This window comes from Trichoplusia ni, chromosome 18 (assembly GCF_003590095.1).
Source record: "Trichoplusia ni isolate ovarian cell line Hi5 chromosome 18, tn1, whole genome shotgun sequence".
Classification (NCBI taxonomy): Eukaryota; Metazoa; Arthropoda; class Insecta; order Lepidoptera; family Noctuidae; genus Trichoplusia; species Trichoplusia ni.
The window spans coordinates 7,583,267-7,598,335 of NC_039495.1; the positions used below are offsets into that span (position 1 = coordinate 7,583,267).

General features: G+C 34.7%; 1 protein-coding gene across 3 annotated transcripts in view; it reads left to right on the forward strand.

Annotated features, from left to right (window-relative positions):
• LOC113502791 (rhomboid-related protein 2) overlaps positions 1–15,069 on the forward strand; it is a 28,970-nt gene that overhangs the window by 367 nt on the left and 13,534 nt on the right. For all 3 annotated transcript variants that reach the window (XM_026884484.1, XM_026884485.1, XM_026884486.1), the window contains exon 2: positions 14,758–15,016. In XM_026884484.1, coding sequence (XP_026740285.1) covers positions 14,758–15,016 — 259 coding nt within the window. The remainder of the gene's footprint in view (positions 1–14,757; positions 15,017–15,069) is intronic.

Below are 15,069 nucleotides of genomic sequence, written 5' to 3' on the forward strand. Positions count from 1 at the left end.
TAAAAGTGGATGTATTGGGTCAAACAATTGTTGTTTGGATTCGGAAATCTCGTAATTTTACATTACTCTGTATAGACGATTAGTTTTAAGACACTAAGTTAATTATTTGATGTATAGCTAGTGGTGTTATTAACGAAGCGAAAGTTTACGCAATCATATTTACCGGTTTATATTAAATTTACGGATACGAGTTACACACGAGTAACTGGTTTGTATCACGCTCCATTGTACTCACTGTTTGCAGTCAGGATGTTTAAACACATGTTACTCACTATCATATTGATGTAAGTTTTTACTAATGATAAAATACTAATATTTTGCATAGCAATGTTGAAAAAGTAGTTCATCTGTTACTATTGACAATTAAAATAATCTTAAAAACAATGGGATAACTGACTCCATTGATGCTCTCTGATTCTATGGTTTTACAATATATATAGCTAACTTGCAATTCTAACTATTTATTTCTTCAAACAATACTTAATTCAACTGTGACAATAGGGTTCAATATAGTTATATCCATAAACATGTTATAATAATAAAGTCTAGGTCAAATAAATAAAAGTTAAATTTATTTATAAAATTAATTATTTGAGTAACATATAACATGGATTCACTTTCCTCCTGTGTATTTTCCATATTTGTATGGAATTCTGATGATTAAAAATGAAAGAGTCGAAAATCCTTATCATTTTAGAGGTATGAAAAATAGATAGAAGTTGATTCATAGCTAGCTAGTCAAGCTGTTTTGAAAAATAAGGAAATTAACATTGTGATGTAAGAATTTCATATATGTATTAAAACAGAAGCTGTAAATAATTTGTGACATATAGGGAGAACCCTTATTTATTTTTATTGTTTTTAGAAAGTCAAGTGTAAGCACTTTTATATTAAATTGAAATATCATTCTATACTAGCACTGCATGAGTGTACTAAATGTTTGGCAGAGTTTCAAAACATAAAGCATTTAAATAAGCATTGTTCGTGATTACTCAAGATGAACTCTATCAAACCAATTCATTAGAAAATTAGAAATTGAATTGACAGTCATGAAATAAAAATGTTTTCTGATGAACTGTCATCATTGCCTTGCCAATGTATAAAACATAAACAATGGCAATTGTATGTGACTCATACAACAAAGAAATAGTTATTCATGTAAATAAAAGTTAATAAGCCAAGGATACAAGTACTGAACATGGTAAAAGAATTTATAACTGTATGTCCCTTTATACACCGTGATTTTTTAGTCGTCTTAGAAAAGCAGCCCAGTTCATGTATCTAATAACTAGAATAAGTTCATGATAAATAAATAGGTATTTATGAGATTTGATTAAATTTTAAATGCAATTTTTATTCAATATTATGATGCAATTCGTATTTTTTTAGAAAAACGGCTCTGTTGCGAGTGCGGTCCGAGCCTTGTAACAATGGTGAGGGACGCGGGCGGCGGCGTTTTTATCATTTTTAAGAGTATATTTCAGATTTCTTCGTACTTATCATCTTAGTTGATGATAAAAAAAAAATAATTGCGCCTAGGGGGTATTTTACGTCAGATACATGAACTGGGTTGCTTTTGTAAGACGACTAAAAAATCACCGTGTATGTGAAGCAAGCTTAGTCTCCAAACTTAGAGATGTAGTTATATCTAAATGAAATAGAATTGCTGCGTTAGTCTCTCTAAAACTCCCAAATAGCTGAATTGATTTCACTTACTTCAGTCTTGAAATATTTGTGAAAAGGTTTTAATGTTGAAAAGAGTTTGACACATAGTTCACCGAGACAGACAGTACTTTATAAACCAATATGCTACAAGTAAGGCCTCATTGGCCTTACACACTTGGCCAGACGAATTGATGGCAGGTGGACTAAGGCGGTGACAGAATGGTGGCCAAGACAAGGCAATAGAAGCGTCAGTCGTCCGGGAGCAAGATGGGTCGATGACATTATAAAGGTCTGGGTCGAATCTGGATGAGGCTAGCACAGGACCGTAGAAATTGGCACGAAAAAGGGGAGGCCTATGCCCAGCAGTGTGAGGATAAAGGCTGTGGATGATGATGATGATGATGAAGGCCTCATTTGTAAATAGTATCAATAAATAAAGTAAATAATATCAATGCAAATTTGTGTTCCATGTTTGTAACTACCAGAGTTGCATTTGTCCAATTGCTGGGCAGGTAAAGTAGTTTGTCATACAGAAAATATATTGTGAAATATGATTACCTACTTATTACGTAACTTATAACATAATTGGGACTTAACTAATTTGGACAATAGGCAATGAAACTTATTACAAAGCAATTGTTTATGAAACTAGTATTTTCCTTATACTTTTGCATATAAATATGAAGTCTTGCATGCATCCTTGGTTAGCATTGCGGTTTCATTGTAAAAATCAAAGCCACACCTTTGATATGGTCTAATACTCTAATATCATCATCACCTCAAACATTTACATTTGATTTAAACACCGCTAAACTTGTGCATAAACTACCGTTCATAGAAATAATGTTTTAGCTAGAAGCAGGGAATGTAGACTAAAACTCCTTTTACATAAAACAATCACTAAGACAAATACACAATAATATGTTGACCATGCCTCATAGACCTAATACACACGCTCCTATATGTATTGCTCTTTATTAAACTTACCACATTCTTGGCAATAAAGTTGATTTAATTATGATACTCGCATGACATATCACGCCCGTCGTTACTTTACACGTCTTTAAGAAAAGGACAACTCAAGTGGATGATAATTAAATAAACTAATAGAATCATGGGCGGCATAGGATTCGGTATCGAGACGATCTAAACGCTTACCGCGGAGGCTGGTTCCATGTGGCCCAAGACAGAGATCGGGTAAAGATTTGGGAGAGGCCTTTGCCCAGCCGTGAACCACAATAGGCTACAGTAAAAATAATCATGATAAAACCATTCGCTCCCCTATATCTCCATAAGCTGTCCACCAAGGATGTATCTCCTCTCAAAGTAAATCCTGCAATTGTGGAAGAGAGATCGCAACGACAAGAGTTGGTCGTCCCTTTCTTCTGCGGTGAAACGCGCATGTTTTCAACCCACGTCGAGTTCACGTCGTAGAGATATGTCTGACTTCCATCTACGAAAAACAATCCGGGTCCCTTCTGCTTAAGCCAAAGTCACGGCATCGCCAGCGCATGCTCTGCGTTACTCTAGCTGGCTCTAGCCCTTCGTACTTCACAAGGGATGGGTGAAAAGAGCCCATCCCCACTCCTCATAAGGTCGTAGATGCCCTGGTGGAACACAGTCGGTAATACCTACATAGTTAGTATTTGACGACCTCCGTTATTGATCGAAAACAAAACAAATACTTCTCACTATAATACTGTTAGTGTGAGTAATATGTTACGTTTAGGGCAGGTAACAGTACCGGCTAATAATGACTCACGGGTATTTGTATCGTATATTTTTACTCGATTTTAATAGTCTAATATCTGTGTTGTGTGCTTAAACATGTTATGAAATACCGGATTTTGGTTTTTCCTTAATGGAACTATGGCATTGATAGAAATGATAGGCAAGATTAGCTCGTGTACCTGTTTATGGATTTACAAAAACAGAACAATATGACGAGGGTTTTTGTATATACGAAAAAAATATTTTATAACTATTTAAATATACGGAAGTAGCTAGAATAGCAAAGTGACGGCGTTGAATGCCGCCGTGAACACAGAAATCAGGGACCGGACAACCCCACTTTAGAGTTAAGCTGTTTGACAGGGTAACCCGTACACGGGGTAACTCATATCGCAGTGTTACCTTTTGTTCGAGTTACATCCTCGAAACCCAGCGAAATGGTTAACACCTTCATTAGGGTAACCACGTGAAGGGGTTAACCCCTTCAATAACTTAACCCTTTGAAGTGGTTACCTTCACGAAAGGCTTTTATTCGTGTTACCCTGAATTACCCACTAAACTTGAGCTGCATACTTGCACCCTAGCGGCCCCTCATTGCTTTACTAAGACTACAGCTGATTTTCTTCTATCGCCGACGTGTCGCGCCGCGACTCGCGCCTCTCGGACAAACTACCTACGCGCGAAACTTCATATAGGTAACTAGCTGTTGCCCGCGACTTCGTCCGCGTGGTTAGAAGATATAAGTTAGGAATTTTTGAACGAAAGCCCTCGAGGATTGATATTTTTCCCCGTATTTGCCGCATTTTCCATTAAATCTTCGCTCCTATTAGTTGCAGCGTAATTTTATATACCTAGCCTAAAATCTCAAATCAAATTTTTTAGATGAAATTATTTATAATAATTTAAAAAAAAAAAACAAGTTTTTTTTCATTTTTTGCATTTTCTGAGAAGATTTGACGGGTGAATTTTCGATTGAAAATTAGAGTGTTTTTTTATATTAATTCAAAATAAGGTGAAAAAATAAATATTTTTAATCAAATAAATTACAGCGTATTTGGGACACAAAAAAAGTAAGCTTTCACCAAATTTCGTTACAAAAATAAATTTTTGTAAAAGATAAAAATAAAAAACCACAATCTTGGTTTTTCGGATCTTTCACACATCTTGAACACAAAAGTTTTAGATCTTTTTATTACCTACAACTTTGCCATTTGACTTTTTTTGATACGAATTTTACTTTTGCCGGAAATCGAGAAAAACCGTTTTTTACTCTTCAAACGTCACTCCCACCCCCTTCCCGACCTCAGATCGCCCGTAAATAATTTTTTTTGGTTTTAAAAATTATCGACCCTGGTGTACAAGTATAGACCCGAAAAATATATATCACAACGTTTGAAATGTGCGACAAGCAAAATTAAACTGTAAGGTCATATCTACAATGATTTTTATTCCATGTTTACAAGTCGCTCGGTAAATGCAACAATGGCGCCGCTGGGAGGTAAGATATCACGTGCGCTCGTGGTTATACTATTTTCAAACTAATGTCTATGATAAAGAGTGCATATTACATTGTCTTAGGTTGGAGTGGGTTACCCTGTTACAGTGTTACAGGGTAGTGAAAGGGTAACCTGTTCGGAACAGGGTTCCAGTAATCCGTTCGAAGGTGTAACATATGTCATAGGGTTTTTTCTTGAAGCGCTTAAAAAAACCCCTTCAAAAACCCTTTCAATGAGTATCCGGCCGGTCCCTGACAGAAATACATGCAGGCAATGTAGTGGCTTTCTCACATGGCACTAAACTCATGCACTACAAGTACCAATGTGTATTTAGTACCAAGAAACATCCTGAGGGACTTTAGATTTCTAGCTTTTTTTCTGTAGCTAGAGGAGATAAATGTCACTTAGTCTCAAGCATGTAATCCGAACAAATTACTGTAGATCATTCTAATATTACGGATAGCCAAACACTTTCCTCCTTTGCCGCGAAATCCAAACGATGCGTTACCAAAATCAATTCGTTAGGAAAGTTTGATTCAGTTAAATTTGAAATAAAAGAAGTCGATTCCGATTTTACTAATACCGTGCCTAATTGAAAAATAAAACGTTGGAATGCAAACCTTGCGTTTGCTCTTTATTTATCACTCATTTTGTTTAGAAAAGGTACAAAAAAGAAATGGAGCCGTCTGCTGCGCACTTGCAACAACTTTTCCTCGCACGTAGTCTCTATTTCAGTTACTAAAAAGGATTTACATTACACGAAAAGGCAGAAACGTCAACGAATCACAGCTGATTACCCTAATTAAAAATGTTTGATTTGCGATGTTCGTTGGTAGTCGTTCGCTGCCCACTGAAAGTAATGGACGCCTTTTTTTTAAAAGCAAAATGTTATGGACCTTATTTCATGGAATCTATTGTAAAAATGGATAAATATTATATTACATTCTATCTATCTTTAGAGTTTAGGGGAGCCAATTCGAGGAAATAAGACTAGGATTAGGAAGACGATGTTATCGAACCCTAGATACTCAAAAATAACTTGACTGTAATTAATTAGCCACTTCTTCCACCCCGCTCGTCAACATGCAAATATATCAGATGCTGGAGGTAATCCCGTGCTTATGAATATTAAACAACTACTTAATAATTCACTCTTCAAGTCTACTTAGCCGGGATAACCCCAAGTGCTCGTCACTCCATAATAATTAGCTTAATGAAGTAAAATCGATTGCGAAATTCAGTTGCCGTTCAAATGTGTACGATATCCTCATTGATATAGTACTTTTGTATTTTCGCTACATTTAATAATAGAAGAAAGACACTTTCCATCTGGACATATAGTAAAGACGACCTTCATTACTTGGGCGTTTTGATGATTCGGGTTCCTCAGCTTATACCACACTGGTTCAAAGGGGAAATGTTGTGGAGACTGAAAATACCAAGGAAAGCAGGTACAACAAGGTTGGTTACATACAAATAGGTACCACAAATAAGCGAGGATGAATTAAATACTCCTAAAATAGACCTCGGCTTCTCAACTTCCCTGGTTTCACCTTTACTATAGGTACTAGAGCATATTTCGACCAGCAGTCGGCATAATTGAATAGAGGGAATTGACCGGGCGTGCGGAAATACCCACGCTTTTAGAGAATACCGGACCAATAGCAACATGGTGTTAATAAGTTTAGCACGGAAAGTGACTTGGTTCGCCAACGCTAAATAAAAGTGACAACCAACCTACATAGAGTACTTGTTTATCACTAGGGAATGAGGAAATTATTCACCAAATTAGTGTTAATGGTAGGTTTTAAAACATAAAAATACCTTACTTCAAGTCTTACGTATTTAAGACCTTTGTGCTTTGAAGATCTCACGTCAATTCTAAAGTGCTTGCCTGCACTGAAAGTCGAATGCTAGGTCGCCACGCCAAACGTGAATCGCACTTCCGATTTCCCCGTAGGTCAAGTGTTTGTGTGATCCAAAAATGCTTGTTCCGAGTCTGGGTGTCTTTGTGTATTCTCCCGAGATTCATAAGCTACTAGACAAATAAGATTATTAGTTTTAAGTCAAACTCATGAAAACAATACCCGTTGTTGATTTTATGTAACAATCTAGTCACAGATTACGTTTTATGGTGTTACTTTGCAAAGGTAACTGGTAGGTAGTCTTAAACTATTATTAATAGAAAGTTTCTAGACGTAATATTGCATATATGCAACGTATTCTGATAATGCTTCCTTATGAAATTATTTAATAGCCTCTTTGTTTTCGCGGTCAAAATCTAATGAGTTCAACCAATAAAGATTATTAATTAAATCTTATAGTAAAATGATCCCATCGGTACATAAAATCGGGATAAAAACTATGAGTTAATACAATTTATAAACTATCTGTGTACCAAGTTTCATCTAAATCCGTTCCTAAATTTTTGCATGAAAGAGGGACTAACATCAATACATCCAAACTTTCGCTATTATAATATTAGTAGAATGTGGTCTAAATCTAAACGAAGCAAGAGACTTGCAATCAGTACGCATCTAGTTATTGTAGCATAATAAGCATATGCCTACTACTTAATGAATAATACCCGGTATGAATGTATTAAAACGTCAATTAATTCTACATAGCCCTATTAACATTGTAACACCTGTATTTACATGCCTCTATTTCCCGTGTACATTGCGTTTATTATAATAGTTTGCACTTGCTTATATTAGCACTGGTTTGATAACAATCAACTTGTAATACAGTGTTATTTCCCTTCGTAAATCCCTAGTATTGTGTAGCTGGTGTAACCCGTGTAACTATGTTTAGAGTTCCACAATCAAACGCAGCCCTATTACTGAGGCACCGATATTTGTCAGTCTGCACAGTCGTCACCAAGGTGCTTCTTATGAACCGTAAAATAGCTAGGAAGTTGTTTTTTTTTTTATAAATGGCCTATTTCCTGAGACCTGTTGCCACGAAGAAACAATTTTTTCAAGAATTTGTTCATCTTTAGCCTATATGTACGGATCCCCCGGTGTTACTATTTCGAGTCAATCTGGTTTGATTATTAATTGTTTTACTGAATATAAGTTTTTACTGGCAAATGTGGAAAAGAGATGCCGCTCTCCACCGCGTAGTTCTTTCTCGCTTCCCCGATAATTGGTTAGCTCATTACTCTAATCCATCTTTATACGTTAACGACGCTTTAGCTTTTTCCTATCAGAAACCTGCTTTGCATAAATCAATAATGTGGTATGCTATAACGATATTGTAATCCGGTTATTCTCAACGATATTAACGTCAAACAATTATTTGAAAAACTGGAATTATACGTGCCCATATCTTGTTGCTAGCTCAAATAAAAAAGATGGTGTACAGAATTTTAATTTGACTTAGATTGACGGTGTACTACTAGTAACCAGAGTTCTTATTCTAATACCTTTAAATTCCTATCCCATACCACTCACGTCACTAAGTCCGTATTTTGGCCTGAAAGTCAGTTTCTCAGTCAAGTCAGACTGGTCAGGTGGTCAGTTGCTCTTTATTTTGTATTGTTTTGAAACTGTCCTTACTTATATGAAGTGCCTAGAAGTTGCTAGCTGTAAAAAGTACGATAAAATGATGAGATACATATGAACACGGACACTAAAATCTTTTCTTGTCTGACTCATTCAAATTTAAAGAACGGCGATAAAAAGACAGTGTGACATTGCCAATTTTCCTCTAACTCAATTATATTCAACTATTCATGACCTACGTACAGTACGTACGGTACGAACGAGAATCATGAGTCATGCACTGTGTTCTAACTAGTGAATGATTCCTAGATATCATTCCTGAAACAATTGGCATTGGTATGACTAATTCCGTTATGTTTGTGACATTTTTGATTGTTTTTTTATGAGGGGAGATCTATAATGAAGAAGTAAAAGCAAATGAAGACTTGCGATTAAAGCACGCATCTATGTATTTTCATTACTAGATATATTTTTATCTCTGTCTTCTATATGCCATTTATATTTTGTAGCAAAAGCTTAACTCTTTCATAAAATCCTCGGTCATATATTTGCCATGCAAATGAGGATGTAGAGTTGTAAGAGTAGACGTGCTAGTAGTGTTTTACAACCTTCCATCTTCATTTACATGAAATAAATGTCCGAATGATGATTTGAAAGCTTGTTTAAATTCAATAGGCCATACAAATAACCCCAATGAACTGAACTCTCCTATGGCTCTATAATAAAGAAGAAAGAAACTACCAAAAATAGGATCGATGTCTTGATATTGAGATGTCTACTATAAACAAGCTCTTATAATCAAATACATATAAAAGCTTTGAAATTAAAAAAAAAACGAGAAATAGAGGAAATCGCGTTACAAACTCTCCAGCAATACTGTAGAATCTCATAGAGCAGAATGATAAGCGGATTAGGGGCCTGCAACACCTACACCCATGTTTTGAAAGGAAACTGTTGCAGTTGTATATGCAACTAGCTGTTGCCCGCGACTTCGTCTGCGTGGTTAGAAGATATAAGTTATGATTTATACCTGCCCTGTTTTTCCACATTTTCCATTGTATCTTCGCTCCTATTTGTCGCAGTGTAATGGTATATAGCCTAAAACCTTCCTCAATGAATGGTCTATTCAACACTAAAATTGTTTGTTTTCGGGCTACGTAAGTACGACCACGTCTCCAACTTCCGCAAGGATCTCAAGTGGCTCCCGATCCGACTTCGCCGGAACACTCGGATATTATGTCTCCTATTCAACATCCTACATAATCCTCAATATCCATCCTATCTGCGAGAGCGTTTCTCTTATGTTAAGCCTCCTGACGCTCCGTGTCGATCCCACCTCAAAACCCTCCTTAAGTTCCATCCTCACAGCACGGACTTTTACTCCTATTCCTTTTCTGTGCATGCAGTCCGACTCTGGAACTCACTGCCGCCTGACATACGAAACTCTCCTTCTATTTCAATATTTAAGAGACGAGTGAAGGAACATTACCTGTCCTCTTAATTTATGTTGTTTTGTTTCTTTTTTTTTATATTGTTTTTCTCGTGTCACTATCTAGTATGTATTATCTATATTCTTATCTTTGCTCTCCTATTTCTTTTCCTTTAACCATACACAGTATATATTATTATCTTATTATTCTCTCTTGCAAATTTGTGCACCTATGTCTATATTTCTAATTTTCTTCTCCTTTCGCAAGTCTGCTGGAAGAGATTTCTTATAGAAATAAGCAGTACCTTTGTACATGTATTTTCATATCCCATATTTTTTGTGAATTTTCCGTGTACATGAATTGTTAAATAAATAAATAAAATATTTTTTTCAATTTGAACCAGTAGTTCCTGAAATTAGCGCGTTCAAACAAACAAACTCTTCAGCTTTATATATTAGTATAGATATGACTAAAAACGGTGTAGAGCGGCATCCCTCTTTCAAAACTGAGATAGTCATACTGTATGGGTTAGCGATATCTCCCCAAACCTCGAATTAGATTACATTTCGTTTTGCTAATCTGCTTATAGTACACGAGTATAATTAACGAGGTATGAGGTCACACACAAACATTATGACCAAACCAACTAGTTTCCAAGCTAATATTTACACAACCAACTAGATTTTTCGGCACTTATGAAGCGATTAAACGTGGCCCAAATAACTAACCTATTCAGTCTAAAAGCAATACCTCGTACTTTATAGTATTATTTACATTTGATATGGAACTAATTTGTTTTAAATAGCTACGTAATCTAGTTAGTTCCATTATTGTATAATATGTATCATATAATGACCTTATTGTTCAGTTTTATCTAAACGGAAAAACTACACACATCATTGTCATTCACGTTATGACGTATAAGCATCATGTTGTCATTTAAATAACTGCTTTTACCGTAATAAGCTAGTTTACTCTGCCGGCCATCGGCAATATTTGTATCTAAATTCCAGGCTGATACCTCACCGAATTCCTAACGAAAAGACGTATATGTACAATGAGCAATAAAAGTATATTGATACTGTCAGATTTATGAGGCATAAAACTAAATATTTTAGTATTGGACCTTTGAAAAAATAAAACTTAGGTATACACCAGTATTATAGACATTTTGTCAGTTCGTAAAGCTGAGATTGAATATTAAAATTTTGTTCCCTTAACAAGACAACAAATATCAGGATATTCAATAATTAGAAAGTATTATATCAAAGAGTGAATATAATTGCAAGCCATTAGCTAGGTCATACCTATCATGGTTAGCTAAACGAAATCTGGAGGTAATTATACTCATAACGACAGGAAATAGCGTCATTATACAGTAACAATGCAATTTTAAACAGAGTACGGCCTTAATTAACACCCATTAACTTGCATTTATAATTACATGCACTTCTAAACTTCAGTCCGTTTTCTCACTTGACTTTTGTTTAATGATTGAATGCTAAACGTATTAGGCTGCTATCTGTAAATTAATCACGTCTCAACATACCTGATATTTGTCAGCAACGACAGTTAAGCTAACCAAAGATGAACTCATGCTATATCGTTTTTAAGGTAACAAACGGGACCCAATTATTTCAGCTCCCCTGCCACCAGGCTGTATCTCATGACCCGTCATAGGTATAGAGTAGAACAGTTTGCAGTTGATGGATTTTTGTTGCCGCCGTAACAACAATAAAGTAAATGGTGATTATGCAACAGTTGGTATGATAATCCTTTTGTGATGAGTTGTTTCCTTTTTTGTATTTTTTATTTCTCTAGACTATTTGTAGGTACTATAGATAAGTCAGTGACCACATTACCTGACATACTTAATATTATTATTTTTTTTTAATTTTTACTATTATTTCATTTGAACTAAATTCAGATTTCATTTGAAAGCACTTAGCACAAGTTATCACGAAAATTTGTGCCGCATTTCGGATTTTTCGGACCCCACTGCGTCAGTTCAAGCATAAGTCTTTCATACTATTCATTCTGTTAATATCTTTACATATTCCGTAGGTTCATGAACGCCCATGAGGGATTACCAAACCAAAAAAAGGATTATCGCTCAGTCTACCCTGTCTTTAACATATGCATACCATGTTACCAACAAAAACGAAAAGTCGCCTGAAACTCTACAGTTATGGAATGAGTCTAGACACGTTAGTCATGCTCGCTTTACGTTGTCAATTGTATTAATTTCATGTCCTGACATCAAAGAATAATTCCCCATGTGACTCATATACATATCTCTCGAAATAAACTATAATAACTAAATTCAACCGTAGTTCAAAATAAATTGACCCTGATTTAGTTGACGAAGACATGTAAAAGTGATGATATACCTCATTTAGAGAATGAAATGATTTCATTTCATTTCTTTCAGCCAAGTAATATTTTGAGATTACAACTTATAAGTTTATTTAACTCTTCCAGTGGATACCTTGATCTATCATTTAATTACGAATTATATAAGTTTGAATTACCGTAGGTATCACTATCCACTGCTATCTAGGTGACCTTATGACTGATGCTCGGGTTTTTGAAGCAGTAATACCTAGCCGGCTTATCAAAACTGCATATAAGAAAAAACATAAGACACGATTCATACCGCAAAACGAGCAGCATATAGATAGAAAAATACAGACGATTTGAGAACCTCCACCTTTTTGAAGAGCTTAAACAATTTAATCGTCGTAAAATTGTGGTTTACCGAATAATACGAAATTCTTATCTTACTAAGTCGTAGGGGTATCATACCATACGAAATCCAAATATATCCTTTTATGCGTTCTCATTTTCTTATAATTTGAGCTAGCTTCCAAAGCGAAAATTTCCTGATTCAATCTATCAATAAAAGGCGGCTAAGTATACACCTGAACATACAGCCAGTTACACAAATCCTCTTTAATCCTGTTTACTATAGATACCAGATTAGATATGATGTTACGTTCCCAATAGTGAAGGTCTTAGTATTCATATGAATGGTATCTTAGAAGGTTAGATATCCGCCCGTTGAGGGCTTTATTATAAACAAATGTATTATTAATATCGTTTCCTGTCCTTGAGAAAAATGTATAAGCATGTAAAGTCATGCAAAAAGTTTGGTTAAAATAGAAACTCGGTAATTGTCATGAAATTTAGTACCGGATTTTATTAATTAATAACTTCATTATGATATTTTAGTGGAACGAATATGATTAAATATAATTAAAATAATTTTGCTGACTATTTTTAACCCCTAATTGACTAGTCGGACAATCCCGATAAATAGGCGTCAGTAAACCGTTGCATCAATTATTAATAACCAATTGACTTATCGAAGAGTACAATTGATATTACGGAAGCTATGATTTTAATATCACGTTTTTTGTACGATTTTTTTTTAAATGAGACCTTAATATGTTAAAAACACACCATTCGATCGTGCTAATTAAACAGGCAAGTACAGTAACTTTCGAAAACGAACTTCATCGTTTACCACTTGGGTACCATAGTCAAAGGAGGTCGTGAGCCAGATCAATCGATCTTCACGGATTTGCCAACTTCATTGACGCTCGCTAAATGCACGCTGGCTAGATTTCCCTATAATTATTAACCTCGTTTTTAGGCATCGTAATAGGGAGAAACTAAATATATTATTTACAAAGAAAGTTTTTATATCCTTAAGCAGAGTATTCGCCTTGCCTCAAAGGCTGAATTGAAGAATTAAAGAAGTATTAATAGAATATTCAGCGCACTAATTTATTTAAAGCATGGAACACTGAAAACTCTCTTTTTAGCACTTGTAAAGGAGGCCTTAAACATACAGAACTAAGATTTCCTTTACTTATAAGGCGATATATTTAAATTTAGATTAGCGAATAAAGCAAATGTCAATGATGTAAGGGGAAATCCCAAATGCAGTATTTACCGAAAACAATACAAGTAATCATGATCGACGCGTGCTGGTTATAAACTAACATAATGTTTATTTGTTTGAACTACTAACGGCCTTGTATTGTTGACCTTCCAAGGAAACAAGGTTATGCAATCTAGGTCTTATACGTATCCGTGAAAAAATGTTTTGTGTTTTTTTCTTTTTTTTTTATTAAATTAAATCTATGGATGACTCGTAGAGTTGCCATGCATGTGTTATATTGTCGTGTTGCCATATTGTGCGTGCTACTACTACATTGTATCGCATTTAACTGCTTACTTAATAAAGTTTTATTAATTCATGTTTTGAAGTACAGTTTTTGGTTAATCAATTACATTTCAGTGTCTAATGTTAGTCTGAAGTAGTTCTCTAATACTTTCGCTAACGGATTCAAAATATTATTATAACTACAGACTGTAGACTGAGTTTTTTTTTTATTTAAATCTAGGCTAGACTGAGAAACTTTAGAAGTATGTCCGATTTTAGATTTATTAAAAATGATTTAAATATTTTAAGTCATATTATTATACGTGAGCGATATTAATTAAAATTTTAACGGTGTAAAAAAAATGCTTTTTTTATTTTTTCAACAATAACATTAATAATTTATCGGAACTAAGCATTATGTTATATAAATTCCTTGACTTAACGTTGAATTTTAATAGTAAATATGTAAACATAATTCTAATTGATTATTCTGGTCTATTGTTTAGCTGTAATATATTATCTGTGTAAAAATAAATTATTCAATATATCTTAATTTTTATTTAGCAATTTGCTATCTAAGATTAATGTATGTTAATATTATTTTTAAAGATTTTTTAAGATACTATTTATTCCTAAGGTGCAGTAGAATTTAGATACTTTGAGCATTCTTTATAATTTGTTACTGCTCGAAAGCAAACATCCCGCCTGTATTTAGCCTTTTTAATGAATCCCTCTAATAACCATTTCTTTCTTTACAGTACGACAAAGACAAAGATGGCCGGATATCCTACGTGGAACTTAAAGAGATTATCGAATCGAGAGAATACGAACACGACTTACCCGACAATGTTGTCGACAAGATAATGAAACTTGCTGACAGAGACAACTCAGGCTTCCTAGACTTCAACGAGTTTGTCGCCATGATGCACAACCCTGATTTAAAGGCAGTTTTTGGACATTTCGTTGCCAGATATGTGCATTCGATTATACCACAACGCGGACCCGTTGATACTACAGGTAATTTTATATGATGCATGAATATTATGATGCATATTCTTATGAATCTATGA